This window comes from Amborella trichopoda, chromosome 8 (assembly GCF_054954075.1).
Source record: "Amborella trichopoda isolate Santa Cruz 75 chromosome 8, AtrichopodaSantaCruz75HAP2 v2.0, whole genome shotgun sequence".
Classification (NCBI taxonomy): Eukaryota; Viridiplantae; Streptophyta; class Magnoliopsida; order Amborellales; family Amborellaceae; genus Amborella; species Amborella trichopoda.
The window spans coordinates 10,363,414-10,387,501 of NC_142343.1; the positions used below are offsets into that span (position 1 = coordinate 10,363,414).

General features: G+C 40.4%; 1 protein-coding gene across 23 annotated transcripts in view; it reads right to left on the reverse strand.

Annotated features, from left to right (window-relative positions):
• Nucleotides 1-24,088, reverse strand: part of LOC18436052 (uncharacterized) — a 47,368-nt gene that overhangs the window by 13,290 nt on the left and 9,990 nt on the right. For 15 of the 23 annotated variants that reach the window (XM_088874257.1, XM_088874262.1, XM_020668321.2 and 12 more), the window contains 2 exons: nt 2,792-2,878; nt 1,185-1,238 (listed from right to left, as the gene is read on the reverse strand). In XM_088874257.1, coding sequence (XP_088730383.1) covers nt 1,185-1,238; nt 2,792-2,869 — 132 coding nt within the window. In that variant the 5' untranslated portion in view covers nt 2,870-2,878. The remainder of the gene's footprint in view (nt 1-1,184; nt 1,239-2,791; nt 2,879-24,088) is intronic. The other 8 variants (XM_088874254.1, XM_088874265.1, XM_088874267.1 and 5 more) reach the window with 1 other exon arrangement.

Below are 24,088 nucleotides of genomic sequence, written 5' to 3' on the forward strand. Positions count from 1 at the left end.
AAAGCAACATAAAATAACTGTGTATAGTCTTGCAGGGTGTAATCACCACACCAAACGTCAAACCAAAGGTAGGTGTGACTCCCATCCACAACCCTAAAACCTAGAGCCCCCTCCTAACTCTAACCCACAAGATGCAATCCTGCCCACACTTCAGGACCTACCCCCACTGGCTCCCTAAACCACACTTTCATTGGCTCACCTCCTTCCAAAGACTCCGTATTTCCACAACCCCATTGTCAATGCCACTTAGGAGGGAAGTGTTACCACTTGGCATTCTCCTCGAACCCAATACACCCAATTCTTCAGGATTTTTGTGCAAATTACATCGTATCACTTTCCACCCAACTGTTCCAACAATGGATCCCCTAAAGGACCAATCAACTGCTCTTAATGTTCTAAAAATTCAGACTTGAGTCAAGTCCCAACTTGTCGAGTCTTAAAGAACTTCTGAAATGAAGGGGACTGAACAGGAAAAAGAGGGATCAACCGAAGAAGGCCCTTCCCTTTTTTGTTCAGAAGAAAAGGGGGATCCTGACAAAATAGATGAAATAAAACTTGGGCATCTTTCAGAAATTCACTGTTTTTTCTAAGAATCACTTAAGACTCAGATAAGCCTCAGCCTGCAGTCAGGAATCAGCCGAGTCATACATAACACTTACACAAGATTTTTAGAAAATGATTTTCCTAAAGAAAAGCCTGGGGACACAAGCTTATTGGATTCAGGTAAATCCCAAGTCTGATTAGTGAGTTTTCAAACATTGATGCCATACAAATAGAGGTCATTGCGCGTAACCGGTATACTAGTAGTTTAACCAGTCGCACAAGGGATATAAAATAGAGCAATGCTTCTGCGATTAATGCAACCAATTATTCAACCAATTTCTCTTCTTCTGTAATTTATGCCATATAATAATGCAGGGCAACTAAAAGAGAAATACAGAGTGTGTATCTAAGAGATTTGCAAATAGCTCAGAATTTGAACATCATATGCAACACTCCTAGCTATGATGAACACCTTAGCTGACATCTATCATGCTATTCTTTGTTAGAAGATATAGCTCTTCCATTACAGTAAGACAGAACACTATAAAACTGCAGCGCATGAATTGGGTGTATGTTTTATCAATAAATAAACATGATATATATGAGCATCAGATCATCTTTTGGACTAGGTGGAAGCATACCTTGTCTTCTTTCAGAGGCATGACATCCCCAGTCAAAGCAACCCGTGATGGTAACTGTAATAAATTACGATTAGTCATTGCAAAATATGCTAAAATGACTAGCAAATCTCTCTAGGAAAAACAATAATGCTCCCATTATCCATGAAGTATTTTCCATTCACATGAAAATCTCCTACTTTTTTTTTGCAGTCATGTCGTTGCAAAACCCATGCATAATATTGAATTTTGACAAAAATTAAAAGCATGGCTATTTTATGGGCTATTGCTCCGCTACATGAAATTACATGCATCTCACAAGTGAAATCTAAATGGTGAAATAGGAGAGAGAAAAGAAAAGAAAAAAAAAAAGACAGGACAGGAGAGGATCCAATTCAGTAAGATGTAACAAATAGTCAGCCACAAATCTAAGTTATTTCTATTCGGAAAAGACAAAGAGATCTGAAAAATCAAGTACATGAAACAATTGTGGACTTCACAATCACAACAAAGTTGAATCCCATGTTACTTTCTACTGCAAACACATATGGTTCTTCCATTGCTTATATGCATATTTCAGTCAATGACCAAATTTTTTTGCAAGTATTTATGTTAACTAAGTGTCTCTTAGTTAACCTCTTAATCATAACAGTTCGGTCATCTCAAATTAATGCTTAAAATGCACAAGGTCAGGTGCTTGGCACATAGTTTCAGGAAAGACCAATAAATTGGAGACAATACTGCCATGATAACTATACCACAATAAACTCCTGTAATGTTCAAATATGTTGATTTTGAAACCAAGGCTATATAACTTGAGCTATGACCTCACCAACATATGGTTCCCAGTAAATGAATCACAAGCAGAAACCCAAAAATAATTAATCAAGATTTTGCAATGGCCACTTACCTTGGATATTTTGGAGAAATTCACAGTATTTAGGCAGGAAAATATTCCATTCACATTTGTTACAATGAACATTTCTATTTCACAAAAACAAAGTAAGAGAGAGAGAGAGAGAGAGAGAGAAAGAGAGAAAGAGAGAGAGATTCGCAAATGGTGCCCTGTGGTAACACATAAGGCTTGCAGTCCAAGTCTTACAAATTTAGAGACATGTCAACAATATTTTCAAAACAAAAAACTAGCTTAGTTCAGTTGGTGCTATTCAAGTGGTAAGGACAAGATAGGAAATTGCCTTCTTTTTTTTAATATGGACAAGATAGGACATTTCTTGTTACAGTAATTCATTCAATACAGTAGTTTTCCTACAAACGTCCCATAAGGAGCAGACAACAGTTGAGGTGACCTTGACATTAATACATATATCAATATATTAAGATGTACCAATCTCGGAAAATCTTTTTATGGAAGAGAGTTTCTGTTCCAGGAGAGAAGTTTATCAAGCTAAATCATTTAGACTAACTAACCAGATAATATTATCTCCATCTACTATTCCATCCATATGACATAATATCATGTGAATCTAAACATGACCAGAATAATAATATTAGCTACTATTACAACAGCATCCATATGACATACATATCATGTGAGACATGACATACACTGAAAATCATGCGTACTTATACCATCAACAACATTACCCTTGCTCAAGTAGAATTCAGAGTACCTTTTTCACAGATCTAAGTAAGCTCATGAGTGAACCAGGAAGAGTACTAATCACTGAGAAAGAACCACGCTCATCCATTATTGTATTCTGAGAAAAGTAAATGAAAGAATTGTCACTAGCCCAAATGAAAGATCAATCAAAAGCACCCACCCTGGCCAATTAAAAATACAAAGATGACTATGAAAATGGAATGCCATGGACAATTTTTAGCTTCCTCAACCTGCACCCAGATAATGGAATTGCTAGATCCAAATTCCATTCCAATGAAGTGTAATAACTATCACAAACCAAAATGACAAAAGACCACAGCATAAAGTGAATAGCTACCTAATTACCACATCAATGCAAAGCAAAACAGTATCAGCAGTACCATCCACATAACTCACATGGATCTCCTCGATAAGCAAGATACGAACTTCTTTTTGTTCAATAGGTATATGTACAATATCAGGAAGTAGCAAATAAACCAGCAGGGAACTCAATGAGTGTAACATTGAAATTTGGATGCCACTAATTGTTAGGGAAAAGAACTACATGAGTAATGCATGCTTGTGTACAGAGGGGTTCTAATGGCAGATCAACCATTCTGAGAAATATCGTTGAACCAAATGATGTCATATTATGCAGCCTTACCTGTTAGTCTAATGTGTCAATAACTCTTTTAATAAGAATAGAAAAAGGAAAACTACACGTTCACAATTATCTGTAGTCCCTGGTACTAAAGACCTAGGAGATGGTACTGAAGGTTTCATCTCTATTGTGACTTAAACACACACACAGATCTTTCTTCTCGCGAATTTTACTCAAAAGATGAATATATGATTTCAAGGCAACAGCCCGGATTTCAGCAAGGCCAGCATAGGAAATTGTCGCCTGCAGAACCACTTATCTTGCTTGATGACTATCATGGGGCAATTATGAGGTCATATTGTTAACATTCTCGGTGTTCTTGGGATGTATACCAATTCTTGTAATCTCTATGCGTTTTGAGTGTATTCCGATGATTGAACAGCCGCTGCTTATTCAAATGCCACTTTATGGATAGATAAAGGAGTTGATTGGGTAGATGTTGAAACCAAGATGATACCTAGGCCTGCTTAGAATATTATGGTTGGAAGATTCTCACAGTTAGCCTCGTACACAAATATTAGCTAGACTTTATTGCATAACATGTCCGACAAACTCAAGACAGATGTTACATTGACAAGTGTGTGACTGCATGTATATATTCTTGCCAGTGTAATGGATACACCGATTTACCATCATTGATATCAGGCATCACTAGTTGGTAGGCTATAAGAAAAGGATAATTATTTACTTTGATTCTATGAGCAAAGTCCAAAGGAACAATAAAGTGCTGCTCATTTGAGTTCGGAGATGGGAAGTTTGAACAAGGTGACAATTGGAGCAATTTACAGGGCCACCTGGTCAAGGAATTCATGTGTGAGTTTTTTCTTTACAATTAAGTGAAATTTTACAAGTCCATAATGAATTCTGTAAACTAAAACCATAAAGCATGAACTCTCCAGGAACCTCAAATTACCAGAAACGGTTTAAAGGGAACATAATTGTAATTAGTTCATTTTTAAGAATCTCAGAATCATTTAGAATTATCCTGGTAGTTAAGAGAAACACCAAAGTACTTTGATTTTGTTACAAATTTTTCATGAATATTATAGTGATATGTTTTGAACTTCAAAAAACTTTGTGGTGCATTTTTTTATGTCTAGGGATATATTTGATATTTTGGTTTCTAAGGTGGGTGTTCTCCTATACTGCCAAGATTGTTACTATATTGATATGTGAATTTGTACTACAAAATATAACTACTATTGCTATTATTTATTATAATCATTATTCTCTTTTAGATGGAATTTCCTTTTTCTGATTGTGGTGTTTTGTTTGGGGAGGGGGCCTAGGCACTTGCCTAGTCGCCGCTTGCACGAGGGGGAAAACTGCCCTCGAGGAAAGAGCGAATCCATAATTTGCTCCCTCAAGGGAGAAAAGGGTTGGGCAGGAGGGTATACTAGCCCACCCAAAGTTGCTTTGAGATTTTCTTCTGCCAATAATAATAATAATAATGAATAACTGGGATATGTAAAATTTTTGTGAGTTAAAAAAATCTGAAAGTTAAAGAAATGATCCCAAACCTCAACTTTTTTTTTATTGGACTGCTTGTGAACTATAAAGAGTGGTCCTAGGACAAATTTCTGGGTGATTTAGAGCTTGATATCCATCCAAAACATCGAGGATTAAAGATCAAGCAATAAAGGTTAGTAAAACATCTTTGTATTTCAGATTCCTTCATTCTTCCTATGAGTTCTAATATGAGTGAGTGCATACCATTGATTCAAAAAGCGTTCCACCCAGCGCCTAGGCGGCCGCCTAAGCGAGCTAGGGGGGCTTGGGCAGACCAACCAAGCGGGCTGTCCCTAGTCGCCTGCTTAGGGACCCTAGGTGCCCACCTAGTACCCCGCTTAGGCGGGCGCCCAAGGACAGTGGTCGCTTAGGGGCAAAAGTACCCATCAGGTGAAGTATTTTTGGTTTTTTTCTGTTTGAATTACAAAAATGCATGAATATACATTTTTTATACAAATCTGGACCTAAAACAGGATTTCTAGACACCCTTTACCCCTTTTGAACCTAAACTACCCAGATCCCTGGGTGCTTGCCTAGGTGCTGGGTGCTAGGCGCTTGCCTAGGCGCCGCCCAACATTTTTGAACACTAGTGCCCGAGATGGACTACGGTTTGCCCAAATTTAAAAATGATTAGAAAAAAATTCCATCAATTTTTTTCATAGAGATAAAAAAGTATGGGATGGCTAGATTTAAGAAACGCCTTGCCGGTATTGCGGGTGATTTTGCCCCATTTAAGAAATTTATGGGGCATGTTAGGAAGAAAATAGTTGACTATTTGGATGCTGAAAAGAAGAAATGGGTGAAAAAAGAGGCAAGTATGGCAGAGTTGAGGGCTGGGGTGAATATTTTTGGCGATAACGAGGAAGAATATAATGAAGGGGAAGCTAAGGGACGTTCCTCTCAAAGTGCTAAAAAAGGATTCAGATTTAATAGGCCTCATATGAAGGCAGGATAGATGCCTTTTTCGTCCCCAATCCTGAGCCTGCAGTAGAGAAAGCGAAAAAGCAAGTAACAACTGAAAATAGATTGAAGGAAAATTGAGCCAAAATAAATCAATTTATTGCTCAGTGGATTAATCCAGCGGGCATTTCTTTAGCGTTGTCTGATTAAACAACTTCCATATCATGGTGGAGGCAGTTGGCCAATTTGGGCCAGGGTTGAAGGGCCCAACCCCATAATAGCTTTAGGATCCATTATTGCAAAAGGAGGTAGCACTCACAAATGTCTACCTCAAGATCAATAGAACGAGTACGCACAATATGGGGCTCTCTAGTGAGAAATGCATGGAAAGATAAGAGTAGGAGCATGAAAAATTGATCGTGAATGGTCCTTTAGGGATAGTATATTTTTCGGTCTACTGATGCATCTGATGATATTCATGATGCATTGTTCATTTTTTCTTTGAATGAAGGAGGCATGATGAGGTTGAGGAGGAGCATGTCATTCAAGTTGTAACAGACAATGATGCAGCCCATCTGGTCGTTGCTAATTTGTTATGCCAAAAGTGGCTCATATCTTTTAGGCACCATGCAAGACGCTTAATAGATCTCATGATAAAGGTTATTAGCCAAATGGAGAGGGTATTGGGGAACTTGATAAGGCTAAGGCCATGATAGTGTTCATTTCTAGTCACACACTCTTACCCTAAGCAAGTGAACTAAGACGAGAGATCTAGTGTCGCCTAAGGTCATAAGATTTACCACCTCTTTTCTAAGGCTCTGTTTGATAGGCCCACAATATTAGGATATTTTAGAATATTGCAAAAACTTGAAGTTTCCTAATTTGATTTGTTCAAAGAGGTGTTTGATAACACCAAAATAGATTACATAATATTTGAATATCACCCAAAAACATAATCCCCAAAAAAACAGGTTTGACTTGAATGCTAGAAAATTAAAGAAAACGTTGACTTGGGGGTTAGCGTTTCTCCGTCAAATATTGGCGCAAGAGTGTTCCCTCTCTCTCACATCAAAAATTTAGCCTACCTCCTCTGGTGGAAAATTTAGCCTCCTCCTCTGGTGGAAGGTAGGACGCCCCCATGTTGACCCGGGAAGGTTCCCTCTCTCTCACATCAAAAATTTAACCTCTAGTGGAAGGTGGGACGCTCCCATGGTGGCAGTAGATGCTTTTATTCAACAGGATTCTTTCCCTCTATCTCTAAACCTTTTCCTCTCTGGTTTCTTGGTTTCAGTAAAATCTTTATTTCTAAAGTCTCTCTCTCTGTGCATATTTTCTTGTAGCATAAGTTTGATGGTTGAGATGAGGATGCGCAGAGTTTAATGGTTGTTGCTTTGGAATCCTGTTGAAGCCTTCTTGCCTTCTTTAAGGTAGGTTTCTCTCTCCCTGTAAAGGACATGTATAAGTAACTTAGGTTTGTTACTCTCCTTCTCTATATTCAAAAACTAAATATAACAAAAGTTTTGTTAAACACTTACCCCTCAATCTACTCCAATGCCTCAAAGATCATAAAACTGATGTCTCCAAGGCCTTAATATCTTGAATATATTGACATGCTTCAGGACACGTGTATACATGAATGATCTTGTAAGCCTTAACTGCAAGCTATTTGATTAACAGAATGATCTTGTAATCCTTACTATTGTTTACTACTTTGGATTTTATTTGAGTGAAAGAAAATCTTTGTGATAGCCTTAAAGTATATTTTCATCCACTTTATTGTCTGCTTGGATGCCCGTCCAAGCACCTGCCTTTGGCAAAAGGTAGACGCCTATTGATACAAATTGCCTGAGCATTATTGCAACTAGGAAAATTTCAATGGAGATGCAAGAGCATGAAAGTCTCTTCTCCCGTCTCTCACTCCTCCCCTCTCGCCTCCCATCTTCCTACCTGCTGGAACGCTATCTACAAGCTCTATTCTAGGACCTCACTGTCCTCCTCCCTTCCTTCTTCCCGTCCCTCTCCTAGGGCTTCTTTCTCCCAGGTTATAGCCTCCACTAAGCCCGTTATTTCCCCCACTTGATCCAATCCCCCTCCCTAGCTTCAAGAGCATAGGCAACGCAGTTCTGTTTGGTCCCCTTTTCTCCCCTTCTGTATCTCCATTGATCCGGGAGAGATTGAAAAATCACAGCCTAATCTGCTCGCTTCTCTGGCTGGATGCTTCCAGCCTACACGCCATAACATCAGAGGCGTTGAAAGGACAACACAAAAAATAATAGAGGGAACCTGATCTCACATGCAGTCGCCTCGCCAATGGCGAAATCCTCTTCTCCTTCCCCTCTTTGAGCAGCGCCCAAATCGCTCTTCAAGATTCCAATTCCTTTTCTTTTCATGGAGCCTTTTGCCGCTTTCACCCTTGGTCGTCGTCGGAGGGGTCTTTCAGGAAACAAAGGGTGTGTGGTTAACTTTCAACAACATCCCTCTCCAGGCTTGGACACCAGACACTTTCCGCCGCCTCGCAAACACCTGCGGTACCTTTATCTCGATCCACTAGATCTCGATTAACACCCTCCCCCTAGGCTCTATTAGAACTCTGGTGGAAGTCCTAGACCCTCTTTTGATTCCCAAAACTATATGGCTTGAAGCTAATGACCTTTATTTCCCTATCTCTACCATATGGACCCTGGCTTCCCCTCCATCCCCTGCTTTCCTACACCATACCACCCTCTCCAAACCTTAGGTCACAGAGGAAGCTTCTCGAACCCTGGTCTCAAAGAAAGCTCGTCTGAGCAGTAGATGTCGACGGACTCATAAGAGGTCATTTGTCAATGGTAGCCTTAAAGCCGCCCAGCCTCATCCGTTGGCCATGTCTCCGGCCCAGCCACCTGCCCCGTCCATGCCTGGTGAAGGGCGAGCCTCCTCTGACCTACTTCCTAGGGTGCAGGTCCCCTGACCTGCCTCTTAGGGCTTCCCTGCTCACCTCTCGTCGACCCAAAGAAGAGGCTTGCAAGGACCTTTTGCCTCTCTCCTCGGGTACCACTTCTGACCCGGGCCCGTCTTTTTCGAAAGATCCCTTCGTCCCTCATCCTGCCCCGAGACCCCCTGACCTGCTGCCCCCTTCCTCTCCCTCCCCAACACATGTGGCGGCCTCTCCCGTCCTTGGACACGCGTCATACGTGGCTCCCTCCAGCCCACTGACGTGTTTGCCGCCGTCTGATGCCACTCACCTACCCCCTTCGCCTTTTCCCCTTTCCTCTCCCTCCTCAGCACACGTTGCGGCCTCTCCCCTCCCTAGACACAAGTCATACGTGGCTCCCTCCAACCCACTGACGTGTTCAGCACCGTCTAACGCCACTCAACTACCCCCTTCGCCTTTCCCCTCCCTCCTCGTGTTCCTTCCACGTACTTGTCGCCGCCCTTCTCACCCTCGACTGTCGCACCCAACCACCCGTCCTCCTTGAGCCCCCCCTGCACACCTATCACCTGAGGAGCCGTCCTTGCCTGTTCCCCCCTCCAACTTACCTCTCTCATTGTCCCCTCCCCTGCCCCCCTGCCCCTTTCTCTCCAACCCGGACCCCTCTAACCCTTCCCTTTCCCAGTTAAAGGCTGAAGAGGTTTCTCCTTCGTCGCCTTGGCGTTCCTCTTCCCCCTACAGTCAGCTGCTTTCTTCGCAGTCGCACCCTCCTTTCCCCCCCCATCTCTATAACCTTCCTCCCTCTCTGCCTTTTTGACTTCTCTCTGCCTCGCCATTCCCCTGACGAACCTTCTGACTCTTCTCTTTTTCCCCTATGGACTGCAATCTCCTTCCCCAAGGTGTCGTGACCACCCATTCTTGGAACCTCCCTCCCCCGAATACTGAATCCCTCTCCTCCATGTTGGCCCCCTATCTCTCCTATACCCCCCACCAGGTTTGCTTCACCAGAGTCAATTCCTTACCTCACCTGGCCCTCTTACCAGTCCACCCTTATCCCTACCCTCTCCTCCGTGCAGACTTACCACAACCTTGCCTACCTTCCCTCTTCCATTTTGCCCATCCCTTGGCCTCCCCACCCAGTCACTCAACAGGCGTTTAGCTTGCCTGTCCACCTCCCCTACCCTTACCAAGAGCTTGTCCCTCTCTCAGACCTACCCCCAGTTGACCTGTCTCTCCCCATCCTCTCTAGGGGTCCCCTTGCCTCCACTACTTCTCAGGAGACCGGGCCCTTTTCAGCACCTGGCTCACCTCGTGAACCACTCCCTCCTCTACCCCCTGACCTCTACTCTCCCCTCAGCCCTGAGCTGTGGCCACAACATTTCGAGGACTTTCCCGGTGACCCTAGTCAGCTCATTCCCTTTCCCCCACCCGTAGCAGAAGATCCCAGCCATAGGGAGTACGAGGCTGCTGCTGGCATGAACTCTAACATCGAAGGCAAGATGAAAGATATGTACAGAATCATGGACTTTCACCACGACCGCCCAGAAGGTCCAAGCCACAAGTTCATGACCGTCAATGCACACAGCAGGCTTAAGGTAAGACCTAAAGGTCAGAGAGAACTGCTTAGCGTTTTTCCTTCCACCTCCTTCCAGGACAAGCCTTCCCGGGACTCCCCTGTCTTCCTCCCAACCTCCTTCCCTAGGAGGTCCTCCAGTCTGGCCTTATCCCCACCCCCCTCCTCTCTCCCATGAAGATTGTAACTTGGAACGTTAGGGGACTGGGTCACCAGTCAAAGAAGAATGCTATTAGAGATATTTCTCTCAAATACTCCCCTTGGTTCTAGCCCTTATTGAAACCAAACAACCTGAGCTCAATTTACAACTCATTCGCCAAATCTGGGGAAATCATCCTTCTCAGTGGGTGGCCCTACCAGCTGTGGGCGCGTCAGAAGGCATTTGGGTTATCTGGAATACACTTGAACACAACCTCATCTCCTCACATGTAGGCAACTTCTCGGTCACTGTTCTCCTTTCCACCTTGACCAATGGTTCCTCTTGGAAATTCACGGCAGTTTATGGCCCAAATACTTCTTCCCTCAGACACTTTTTGGGCTGAATTGGACCACGTTGCTGCTCTTCCTAATCCTTCCTGGTGTTTAGGAGGAGACTTCAACGTCACCAGATGATCCCATGAGCGAAACACCTCCTCTTCCATCTCCTGGGATATGAGGGATTTTGCGAATTTCATCAATGGAAATGCTCTCATGGACATTCCTCTCCAAGGCAGCCTTTTCACGTGGTCTAACCACTCTTCTAGCCCTTCCCTCTCCAAACTTGACCGTTTCCTCTTCTCTACCGATTGGGATCTAAAGTTCTCGGGATCCCAAGCCTTAACTCTACCCAAACCTATTTCTGACCATTGACCCATTCTCCTGGATACCAATGCTATACTAAGAGGCCTTAAACCTTTTAGATTTGAACTTCACTGGCTGGAAGAAGCCTCCCTCCAATCTCAGATACCCATCTGATGGGACTCTTTCTCACTTCAGGTCAGGGGTAGAGTCGGATATAAACTTCAAACCAAAATCCAGCTCCTAAAAGCCTCCCTCAAAACCTGAAGTAATAACTTACCTGGCAATTTCTCTCAAACCAAATCACTTCTCTTGGATACTATCCAACGCCTTGATCGCTTCGAAGAATCTAGAGCCCTTGATGACTCGGAACTTGACCTCAAGGCCCAATTCAAAATCGATTACCTATCCACCCTCAAAAAGGAAGAGATCTACTGGTTCAAGAGATCCAAGGTTAAATGGTTAAAAACAGGCGATCAAAACTCAGCCGTTTTTCACCGGATAGCAAACTGTCGCCGGAGGGACAGAACACCATCTTGATGCTCAAAGTCAACAATTGCTTGTTGACGCAACCACTAAAAATCGAGCAGACCATCTTAAATTTCTTCCAATCTCTTTACTCTCAACCCATTGGCTCGAAGCCTAGAATGGAGGATCTTACCTTCCTAACTTTGAGTGAGGAGTTAGGAGCTTCTTTGGAACAACCTTTCTCCGAGGAGGAGATCCTTAAAGCTCCTAAAGCCCTGGCCCTGATGGATTCCCTATCGCGCCTTTCAAAACTTTCTGGAGTACCTTCTGTCCCGACTTCTTCAATTTCTTCTAGAAATTCTTTCATAGGGAAATCATTCACAAAGCCATTAATTCCACCTTCATAGCCTTGGTGCCTAAATTCGAAGGGGCTGAGGAAATCAAGGACTTTCGACCCATTAGTCTCCTGAATTCCACCTACAAATTTCTGGTACCAACTGTCATCTCCCCTTCACAATCTGCCTTCATCCAATATAGGCACCTAGCTAAGAAACCAGGTTTAATTTTCAAAATAGGCTGGGAAAAAGACTACAATCACGTAGACTGGTCTATCTTGGATGAAACCATGTCAAGGATGGGCTTCAGAGATCGTTGGAGAAGATGGATGAAGGGTTGTTACTTTAACCCCATTCATCCATCCTCATTAATGGTTCACTGAAGGGTTTCTTCTCGACTCACAGGGGGCTCCGCCAAGGGGACCCCCTCTACCCTTTCCTCTTTGCCATTGTAGCGGAAGTCTTCTCTAGATCCCTCTCTCGCCTCTACCAAAATGGTCTCTTCTCTGGCTTCACCACTAGCAACCAGGGTCCCTTGGTGTCAGATGACACCCTGGTTTTCCAAGACACCACCCGAGAGGAGATTGACAACCTCAAACTCTTCCTCCAGTGCTTCCAGACTGCTACAGGGTCAAAGTTGACATGAGTAAATCCAAAATGATGGGCGCAGCCTTGTCTACTGACAAGGTGGCTACCCTTATTTCAGACTGGGACTGCAAAGTGGAAGCACTCCCTTCCTCGTACCTGGGTCTTCCTTTGGGGCTAGGGAAACCCAAAAAAAGACTTTGGTCCCAAGTACTTGACAAAGTTGAGAGATGCCTTTCCACCTAGAAAGGTAGATATCTCTCACTAGCAGCCAGAGTAACTCTGATCAAGGCTACCGTGGCAAACACCCCAGTATACCTCATGTCTTTGTTCCAAATGCCCGCACAGGTGGCCAACCGCATAGAACAACTTATGCATAATTTCCTCTGGTCTGGCCAGGCAGAGAAGGCAAAATTTCACCTGGTAGCTTGGGATAACATTTGTCTACCAAGAAAACAATGGGGTTTAGGGATTCAAATCCTCAGAAAGCACAACACAGCATTCGGTGGTGGCGATGGGCCACTCAACCGAATGCTCTCTGGGCTCAAATATTACGCAAAAAATACAAGATCCGGGATGATACTTGGGTTCCAGAGAGCATTCAAAAATAGAGGGCGTCTGGAGTGTGGCTGTCTTTAGCTTCTTCCCTACCACAATTCAGAAGGCACACTAGATTCCATGCTAGGGTTGGCACCAGAGTTAAATTCTGGGCAGACCTCTGGATTTGTACTTCACCTTTGTGCAAGGCCTTCCCTACGCTCTTCTCCCTCTCCACCAACTGCAACTCCTCTATCGCCGAGGAATTGCCCCTCATGGTGACAGAAGAACCTGGTGTCCTTCTTTCCGTAGACACCTCTCTGAGGATGAGTGCACTCAGTTCCTACATCTACTGGGTACCCTATCCTCCCGCTTCCTCCCCTCCTCCAACAGTGACTCTTTGGTTTGGAGCCTTCCCCCTTCTGGCCTTTTTTCAGTAGCCTCTTTCTACAAAGCCCTCATTCAACCCCCTACTTTCCTCCCTAAACCCCACTTCTATCATATCAAAAGTGTGGTCCAACATAGCCTCACCAAAGATCGAATTCTTTAGTTGGATTGCCTGTTCCCAAAGAGCCCTCACAGTAGACCAATTACAAAGAAGAGGTCTCTCCTTACGAAACAGATGTGCCCTATGTCTCTGTGAGGAGGAATCTAACCCCCACCTATTCATTCTTTGCGACTTTTCCAGTAAACTCTGGTCACTTGTTCTCCAGCTTTTCGGCCTCCAATGGGTTACCCCACCCATGGTCAAAGCACTCTTCACTCACAATTTTGCTTCTCAGTGGCCCTTGGCTGGGAAATTTAGGGAAGGCCACGATGCCTGCTACAATATGGTCTCTTTGGCTGGAAGTGAACAATAGGATCTTCAACGGTGCTCAGCTTCAACAGCCAGCCCTCTTCCACAAGATAGTCTCATTAACCACTTTCTGGGCCGCTCAACACAAGTCCTTCTCGAGCATCCCAAGGAACACTTTTTTCCCTCAATGGCAAAACATTCTTAAGCACAGACCTCCCAAACCCCCAAGATTTAGCAGGCAAACCCCACCTGAAAGCACCATCAAGCTAAACTTCGATGGCTGCTCCTTAGGTAACCCTGGTCCCTCAGGCGCAGGGGGCGTATTTAGAGACAGCCAGGGCAATGTCCTTCTTACTCTTTCGACGCATCTAGGAATATTCGACTCCCAATATGTAGAAGCCATGGCTCTCTTACTGGGATTGACAAACCTTAATTCCTCCTGGGGCTCTACACTAATAGTGGAAGGAGATTCTTCTAATACCATATCCTGGGTAAGAGGCTTGTGCCCCCCTCCTTGGCAACTGTCCTCAATCTTTGATGAAATTTCTCATTTATGCAGGGATACCAGCGTCTTATGGCAGCATACCTAAAGGATGTCCAACAATCTAGCAGATCTACTGGCGAAAGAGGGAGCTAGTTTGCATTCGGACTCCCAAACTAGGTCCAACTCCTTTTTTGTTCAGGACCTCAGCCGTACTGACTCCTAGCCTAGGTCCAACTCCTTTTTTGTTCAAGACCTCAGCCGTACAGAATAGCTCCTCTCTCATCGAGCAACCCATTGCTCAGATTTTTGTAAATATCTTTGTAAATCTTGTAACATGGGCACTTCTTATAAGCCTATTCTGATAATGGAAGACTAATGTAATTTTTACTGTTAGCCACTCAAGGAGGGTGTGCTTACAGTCTTACTCTTTGTAAACTCCCATAGCAATACAAAGTTATAAAAAAAAAATGAATAGCCAGCTTTTAATGACCTTGTTTACTCCTCCCTCATCGTGTCATTTCTTTTTGCCAAAAACATGCTCTGATCTTTATGCATAGAATTTGAAGCCCACATGTTTTTCTTCACTCTCTCCATGATCTTGGTGTGCTAAATGCATATTTTGTTTCACATTATGTTGGTTGGTCTCTCTCTATTAAACTGCTTCTAGTGTTTGTATGACGGCTTGCATCCAATCCGTGCCTTGAGGATCCAACATTGTGTGACGGCTTGCATCCAATTCATGCTTTGAGGATCCAACACAAGCCCTCTATGGTGATTTTGTTACAAATCAAATATGTGCTTAATGAAAAAATACAATTTAATGTGATTTTGTCTTCCAAACAGTCAAATATCTTAAACCTTAGAAAATTCTAAAATATAGGTAGATAGTCAAACATGCACAAAAAGATACATATCATGATAATACATAATTCAGATATATGCAAAGAAAGCAATGCCTTTATTCAAATTTCTAAAAATTTGAATATTCTAATCCTATTTGGTCAAACAGACCCTTTATACACACCCTTACCCTAAGCAAGTGAACTAAGAAGAGGGATCTAGTGAGGCCAGAGGTCATGATAGTGTTCATTTATAGTCACACACCCTTATCCTAAGCTAGTGAACTAAGAAGAGGGATCCAGTGAGAGCTAAGGTAAGATTTACCACCTCTTTCCTCTATAGAGCATATTGGAGAAAAGAAACCAATTGAGATCTATGTTTACTTCAAAAGTGGTCTAAATGCTTGTGGTCTAGGCATGCAAAAGGAAGAAAGCATGCGATATAGGTTTGTCTAAGTGTTTTTGACGTGGGACAATATCATCATCATCATTATTATCATCAGAGCTTTTTCTCAACTATTTGGGGTCTGCTACACATATCCTAGTCCGTCATTCTATAGTATTAAGGGCCATAGCCTTCATGAAGCCATAAGGTCCCATATCTTTTCTCACTACTACCAACCATTTCCTCTTGGGCCTAACCCTTGGCCCTTTTGAGCCTTCCACTTGAACCAACTCGCACCTCCTAATAGGTGTTATACTAGGTCTACGTTGCACATGGCCGGCCCACCGAAGTCTACTTTCTCTCATCTTATCGCCTATTGGAGCCACACATAAGTTATCCACAATGTATTCATTTTGAATTCTATCATTTCTTGTCTTGCTACTCATCCATCTCAACATCTTCATCTCAGCTACACTCATCCTATGGGAATGTTGCTTATTGACCGCCCAACATTTCACCCATAAAGCAAGGCTGATCTCACAGCTGTCCAAAAGAACTTCCCCTCCAGCTTTATTGGTATACGACGATCATGTAAAACGCTGGTTGCACATCTCCATTTCACCCACCTAGCTCTAATTCTATGTGCAACGTCTTCCTCAATCTCTCCATTTTCCTAGATCATCGACCCAAGATATCGAAAGTGCACTCTTTTTGGTATTTTTTGGCCATCAATCTTAACTACATCGTCATCTCTACTCCTATTATTACTAAACTTGCATCCCATATACTTTGTCGTACTCAATTAAAAAAGTTAAAGTTTTACGATTAGTTGATAGTGAGGTGAAGCCTACTATAAATTTAATATATGATGCACTAAATGGAGCAAAGAAGGAGAAAGTAGAGACTTTGGGCAGTGATGAGAGCACTTATAGTCCAATAAAGCTGATTATAGATAGAAAATGGGATAGGCATCTTCAACAGAAAGTACATGCAATTGGGTACTATTTGAACCCAAAGTGCTTCTATGAGGACCTGGATATTGAGAGGAAAGATGAAATTATAGATATCTAGCACAAAATATATGCTTTAAGATTGAACTCCGTATAAGTGTGCAATAAAATCATATGGGAACGATGGGGGTGAGACAAAGGACTGAATCCAATCCAAGTAATCCATCTAAGTTGAATAATTTCTTTCAGGTTTCAACTTGCATAGTTTCATATGATGTTAAAGAATACATAATAAAGACTAAAAGTGATTGACCAATTATATACAATTTGCAAGCCAATGTTGAGGCCAACATGTGAGTGGCGCTCCAAACTTAAAAACGATGGCCATCCACATATTGAGCTTAACATGTATCTCATCTAGTGGTGAGTCCAACTGGAGTAAATTTGAGATGGTAAGTCAGCAATTTGCATGTCGCAAATTTATAACATTATACCAACCTATAACTCTAAAACTCTATTAGTAGACTATTAATCTATTTCAGATTTTTGTGAATACTCTTACTTTAGTTTTCTTAAGGCTAAATTCTTGCTCGTGCATTTTTGCATAGGTGCATACAAAGAGAAGAACAGGCTTGAGCAAGAGAAGAACAAGCTTGAGCAAAAGGGACTCAATGGTTTAGTCTTCGTCAAGTATAATCAAAAGCTAAAGCAGTCTTTCAATGGTCGTGAGAAGACGGATCTAATTGTATCCAAAGACAAGGATGATGCCAGTGACTGGTTGGTTGAAGACCCTAGGATTGAAGAGGTCTTCCTTAGTGATGGTATGACTCATAGTTGTTGGAAGCGGGAGCGAGTCTGAGTCAGGGTCCAGGTGCCCGAGATCAGCACTTGGCTAAAGCTCCCTATCTTTGGAGCGCTTGGGAGTGTTGCTCGGGGAGCGACCTGGGAGCGATCCCGTATATATGAACTACATGTCTATAGGAGTGCAGGGGACGCGCCCCAAATGTGTGTGTGTGTATATATATATACATATACACAACTTTGATTGTTTAGGGCCTCAACCTTATAGAAACCAACACCCTTTAAAAATAAAAACATGAACACAAGATATAGACATAAGTAAGGCACGAAGTCCAAATAGTACATTTTCTATTACTAATAACATGATATCTACAAAATTATAGAGTGACTTGTGTTAAAATATATACTATAGTAAAAAGTTAAAGATTAAAAAAAACCAAGAAATGGATTCAAGAAAGACTTGAAGTGAGATGTATTAAATGCTAAAAATGATACAAAATAAATTTTTAAAAAATTGAAAGATATAAAGCCAAGTACGAAATCCAATAAAAGATTTTGTAGTATCATCCAAAATTTTGACATGAAAATTAAGAGAATAAAATAACTTAAATGAAAACAATCATTACTTTCAAACACATTTAAGTCATTATCATCATTTTAGCCTTTTCCCAATTAATTGGGATTTGGCTACATGAATCCTGTTTCTCCATTCTGCTGTCATATCCTTAGTGAGGTCATAAGTCCCCATATCTTTTCAGACTACTTCCAACCACGTCCTTTTGAACCTACCCCTTGCCCTTTTCAGTCCTTCCACTTGAACTAATTCGCACCTCCTAACAAATGTTGTACTTGGTCGGCGCTACACATAGCTAGCCTATCTAAGTCTACTCTCTCATTTTACCGCTTATTGGTGCCACGCCTAAATTCTGCCGAATAGATTCATTGTGAATTCTATCCTTTCTTGTCTTGCCACTCATCCATCTCAACATCATCATCTCCGCTACACTCATTCTATGGGTATGTTGTTTTTTGTCCGCCCAACATTCCGCTCCATAGAGCAAAGCTGGTCTCACCACTGTCCTATAGAACTTGCCCTTTAACCTCATTGGTATGCGACGATTACATAAAATTTCAGTTGTATATCTCCACTTCGCCCACCCAGCTCTAATTCAGTGTGCGACATCTTCCATGATCTCTCCATTTTCCTGGATTATCCTCGCAAGATATCTGAAGTTGGTCTTTTTTGTACTTCCTGGCAGTCAATCTTAACAACTTCCTCGTCTCTACTCCTATTATTACTAAATTTGCACTTCATATACTCTATCTTAGTCCAACTAATTTTAAAACTTTTGGATTCTAGAGCATCCCTCCAAAGTTCTAACTTTGTGTTGACGCCGTTTCGGGTCTCGTCAATTAAAACCATGTCATCTGCGAACAACATGCACCACGGTACCTCATCCTGTAGGTGCCTAGTTAAGACGTCTATAACTAAAACAAAGAGGTACAGGCTCAATGCTGACCCTTGATGTAGACCTATTGTCCCTAAAAACTCACTCGTCTCACCACTAGTTGTCCGTACACTAGTAACCGCTCCATCATACATATCTCTCACCAAGTCAATGTAGTGTCTAAAGACATCTTTCTTTTCCAACACCTGCTAAATCAGTTGTCTAAGTAGAAAAATAGCCTCAGTTGTTGACCTTCCTGGCATAAAACCAAATTGATTTTCAGATACACTCGTTTCATGCCTTAGCCGTTGTTCAATGACGCTTTCCTAGAGCTTCATAGTATGGCTCAAAAGCGTAATCCCTTGATAGTTTGCACAATTCTGTATGTCTCATTTGTTCTTGTAAATAGGTACCACAATACTTTGTTTTCTATTCGTCTAGCATTTTCATTGTTCTCAACACCTTATAGAATAACTTTGTCAGCCAGTCAATGCCAATCCCCCCATGCACTTTCAAACCTCTATCGGGATACCATCTGGTCTTAAAACCTTTCCTATGTTCATCCTTTTCAAAGCTTCGTTCACTTCCGACATCCTAATCCTACGAATGTATTGATGACCTCCGTCGTCACTGGTACCAACAGTCCCGTCAACCACTATGATCCCATTTTGTTTGTCATTTAATAATTTTTTAAAATAGACTCTCCACCTTTCGTTGATCTCATCATCCTTTACCAAGACCTTTGATCCTCACTCTTAATGCATTTAATATGATCTAGATCCCTACACTTTTTCTCTCTTATTTTTACTAATTTGAAGATATATTTTTCACCTTCTGTTGTTCCCAGTTTATTGCATAGATTATCATATCCCTTAAGTTTAGCTTTACTTACTATTTGTTTAGAATTTTTTTTAGCATTTTTACATTCTTCTAAGTTTTGATCATTTCTATTAAACTGCCAAATTTTATGACATGATCGTTTTTCGCTAATGGCCTTCTGAATCTCATCATTCCACAACCAAGTTTCCTTATCGAAGTTTCTTTTCCCTCTAGATTCTCTTAAAACTTCTTTTGCCATTTTCTTGATACATTCAATCATCTCATTCCATATTACAATGACATCATGTTCAAAGTTCCATTTTCCTTTTTCAACTAATTTATCCCTAAATAAGTCGATTTTCTCATTTGTTAAATACCACCATCTAATTCTTGGATGCCCATTACTTTCAACCTTTCTCCTCCAGGTATTTATGCAAATGTCCATGATCACAAGCCTATGTTGGGTAGTCAAACCCTCTCTTAGAATAACCTTACAATCTTTACATAATGGTCGATCTACCTTTTTAACTAGGAAGAGGTCTATTTGGCTTTTATGTGTTCCACTTTTGCAAGTTATTTAATGTTCGTCTCGGTTTTAAAGTAAGTGTTTGCTATTGCTAGGTCGTAAGCCATAGCAAAATTTAAAATAGTCTCACCCATCTCATTTCTTTCCCCAAACTCATATCCCCTATGCACCCCTTCATATCCTCTACTATCCTTCCCTACATGACCATTTAGGTACCAACCTAAAAGGTCCTCTCTCCATTTGGTATGTCTTGGATTATTCCATCTATGTTCTTCCAAAATTGTCTCTTAATTCTATCATCTAATCCTACTTGTGGTGCATAAGCACTAATTACGTTAATTATCTCTTCTCCTAATACAAGTTTAATTAATAAGCGTATCACCTATTTTTTTGACATTAACTACTTTATCTTTTAAATCTTTATCTACGATTATACTTATGCCATTTCTATTATTATCATTTCCTATATACCATAGTTTATACCCAGCTTTTTCTCCTTTTCATTTAGTTTCTTGTAGACAAGTTATGTTTACTCTCCTTCATCTCATGGTATCCACTAACTCCATACTCTTACCTGCAAGCATTCCTACGTTCATTGTGGCTAAACAAATCCTATTCTCTTTGACTAACTTCTTTACCTGCGCTCGTCCAGGGTGTCACGGGAACCCTTGCCTATTTTTCACCGCGGCGCGTCGCTTCTGGGGAATGCCCTAGCTATCCCTTGCTCATTTCTCACTATACCCGAGCTCCCGTACAGCGCGTCGCTTCCAGGGAACACCCTAGCATAAGCAGATACTATAAGTTTATCAAGTGAAGGATTTTGGCAAAATTTTACATTGTCTGCCTACCTAACACAACCATGCCCCTTTACCCGGGAATGGGATGGGTAAAAGGAAAGTTTAAGGTCATCACCCTTCTTAGACCTATAGCAAATTCTCAAATATTTAGATAAAATGAATAAATGCTATCGACTATTAAAGAGAATAAGAAAAGAAAGAGAAAAAAAATAGAAACAGAAGGAAAAACAAGTACGTGAAAACTGAGGAAATAGTAATGAAAGGAAGAAACCCAATACATAATAAGAACTTTCAAGGACAGTAAAATGCATAAAAAACAGCAGTTATATTGTAAAAACATAAAGTCAAAAAAAAAAAGACCCAAAAGAAAAAAAAAACTGATGTGAAAGAGAAGGCGCCTCTGCTTGTTTCCAATGGAAATGCGGTTATTAGAAACGAAAATGAAAACCATAAATAAAAATAAAATAAGAGCAGAGTAAAGAAGGAAAAAAATATATGCCAAATATATGTCACAGACAAAATTTTTACTCAAAATCAAGCTTAAAAAAAATCAACTCGGCCAAGGTACTCGGGCCTAGCCGAGGGCGATTTACTCGAGCGAGTCAGAGTTACTTGCCCGAGTCAAGCCCTTTTTTATTTATGTTTTAAAGAAAATCACGAAAAACCAGAGAGAGAGAGAGAAATGACTGGCAATGCCATTGTAATCTTGAAAGCCTTTGAGTCGTATTCTTGAAGGCCTAACTGATAGTTCTTGAGGAAGAATTTTAACTTTGAGGTTTCGAGACCAAGCGAGAGAGAGAGAGAGAAAGAGAGAGAGAGAGAGATATTAGACTATACCCACGTTCTTGATCTTGAAAGTGTGCGTTCTCAAAATTCTTAGAGAGAGAGAGAAAGAGAGTGAGGCTAGAGAGAGTGAGGCTTTGAGAAATATCACTACAGTTTGAAAACTAGAGAAAGAAAAGACTGTCAATCGCGTTGTAATCTTGAAAGCCTTTGAGTCGTATTCTTGAAAGCCTTTTAAGTGAGAGTTCTTGATAATATTGAAAGTGAGAGTTATTGTGCATAATCTTGAAAGTCTTTTAGAGAGAGAGAGAGAAACCTTGAAAATCTGAGAATGTTGCAAAGAGAAATCTTGAAAATCTTTCAAACACATATAAGTAACATAAAAAATTCTTCAATTAGAGAAAATATGAATAGATAGATAAGATATCTTGTTTAGTTTTAAATGCTAGAAATGATACAAAATAATTTTTTTAAGAATTGAAAGACATAAAGCTAAGTACGAAATCCTATAAAAGATTTTGTACTATCATCTAAATTTTGACATGAAAATTAAGAGACTAAAATAAATCAAATAAAAAAATCATTACTCGCAAACACATTTAAATAATATAAAAAATTCGTCAATTGTAATAAATTAGTAGATAGATCAGACATCATGTTTAAGAAAATAGAATCTATGAAATCTTAATAATTTAAATATCAAGAAATTGATTTAAGGAAAAATTGAAGTGAGATGCATTAAATGCTTGAAATGATATTTAATTTATTATTTAGGAAATGAAAGACATAAAGGTAACCATTAAATCCAATAAAAGACTTTGTACTATCTTAAATATCAAGAAATGGATTTAAGGAAGAATTGAAGTGAGATGCATTAAATGCTTGACATGATATTTAATTAACTTTTTAGGAAATGAAAGACATAAAGGTAAGCATGAAATCCAATAAATGGTTTTGTACCATCATCCAAAATTTTGACATGAAAATTAAGATATTAAAAAATTAAAAATATACAAAAAAAAAAGTCAATTGTAGAAAGTATAAATAGATAGATAAATACATTTTGTTTAAAAAAAAAAATTCTATAAAATTTTAATAATTAAAAAATCAAGAAATAGATAGATTTAAGAGAGCTTTAATGTAAGATGCATTAAATGTTTCAAATGATATTAAATTAATTTTTGAGAGATGAAAGACAAATGTAATTATGAAATCCATAAAAAAAAATTGTGCTCTAAACCAAAATTTAATCATGATAATTATGAGAACAGATAAATAAACTTGAAATAGTCAATACTTTCAGACACTTCTAAATAATATAAAATAAAAGAAACCATCAATTGTGTACGAACCATAAAAAGATATACAAGACATTTTGATTAAAAAAATTAATTCATGGAATCTTAATAATTAAAAAGCCACATACTTAGTATTCTTTATATTAAGGTACATTGGTTTAGTGGAATTAAATTAATGTTGATGTTATTACCATAAGATTTCACATAGACTATGCCACATATTTGAAATGAGTTCATGGACTGTATACTCATTAGTATATACTTAGCATTTTATGTAATAAAGTACATTGATATAGTTGATTTAACTTATTGTTGATAGTCAGATAGTATTATTAGGAAATTTCTCATGGGCAATGCTACATAATTGAATGAGTACATGGACTATAAACTCATCAACATCAGTATTACTAAAAGATTTCTCATGGACTATGAACTCATTACCATCAGGGGTAACAAGCAAATGCATACAAGCCCTTAAAATTAACCCATCATATTCGGAACGCAACCCATCTTTTGAGGAGTTATGATCCCCCATCGATAGGGATCAAGGTCCTTTGAAGTTGAGGATCGTGATCCCTTTAGATTAGGAATGAAGATCCCTTTAGATTAGGAACAGAGATCCCAATCCCCTTATACGAGGAATCGAGTACCTCTCGGGCTCCAGCTCCCGGATCGCCGAATCGAGATTCCAAGAGGGGAACACCACCCCTCACCAAGATCCCCGCAACTATGGTATGATTTGCGACATGGTTGAGGAGGCTTCAAGGCAAGCTTCCAACCCTAGGAGGGCCACTAATCCACAACCACTCTCCTTGTAACAAAAAAAGAGTATAGAAATAGAGGAGGCCGATTTAGAAGTAACTAAGGAGGAGGGTCATTATGCTGAAGAGGATGAAAATTCTGATGATGATAGCTTCAAATCAAATGGATGTGCTCACGATGAACCCATTGGTCATGAAGAAGATGAAAATTGAAGACCATATTTTTCTTAAATTTCTTTTGTATCATTTTACTTTTATGATTTCCATTATATTGTGGTTTGGATATTGCAATACGCATGGAGATTAGGGTATATGAACAATGGGCTTGTGGTTGTGACCTTATATTTAAGTTATTCAATATTTGCCTATTTTATGTATTATATAT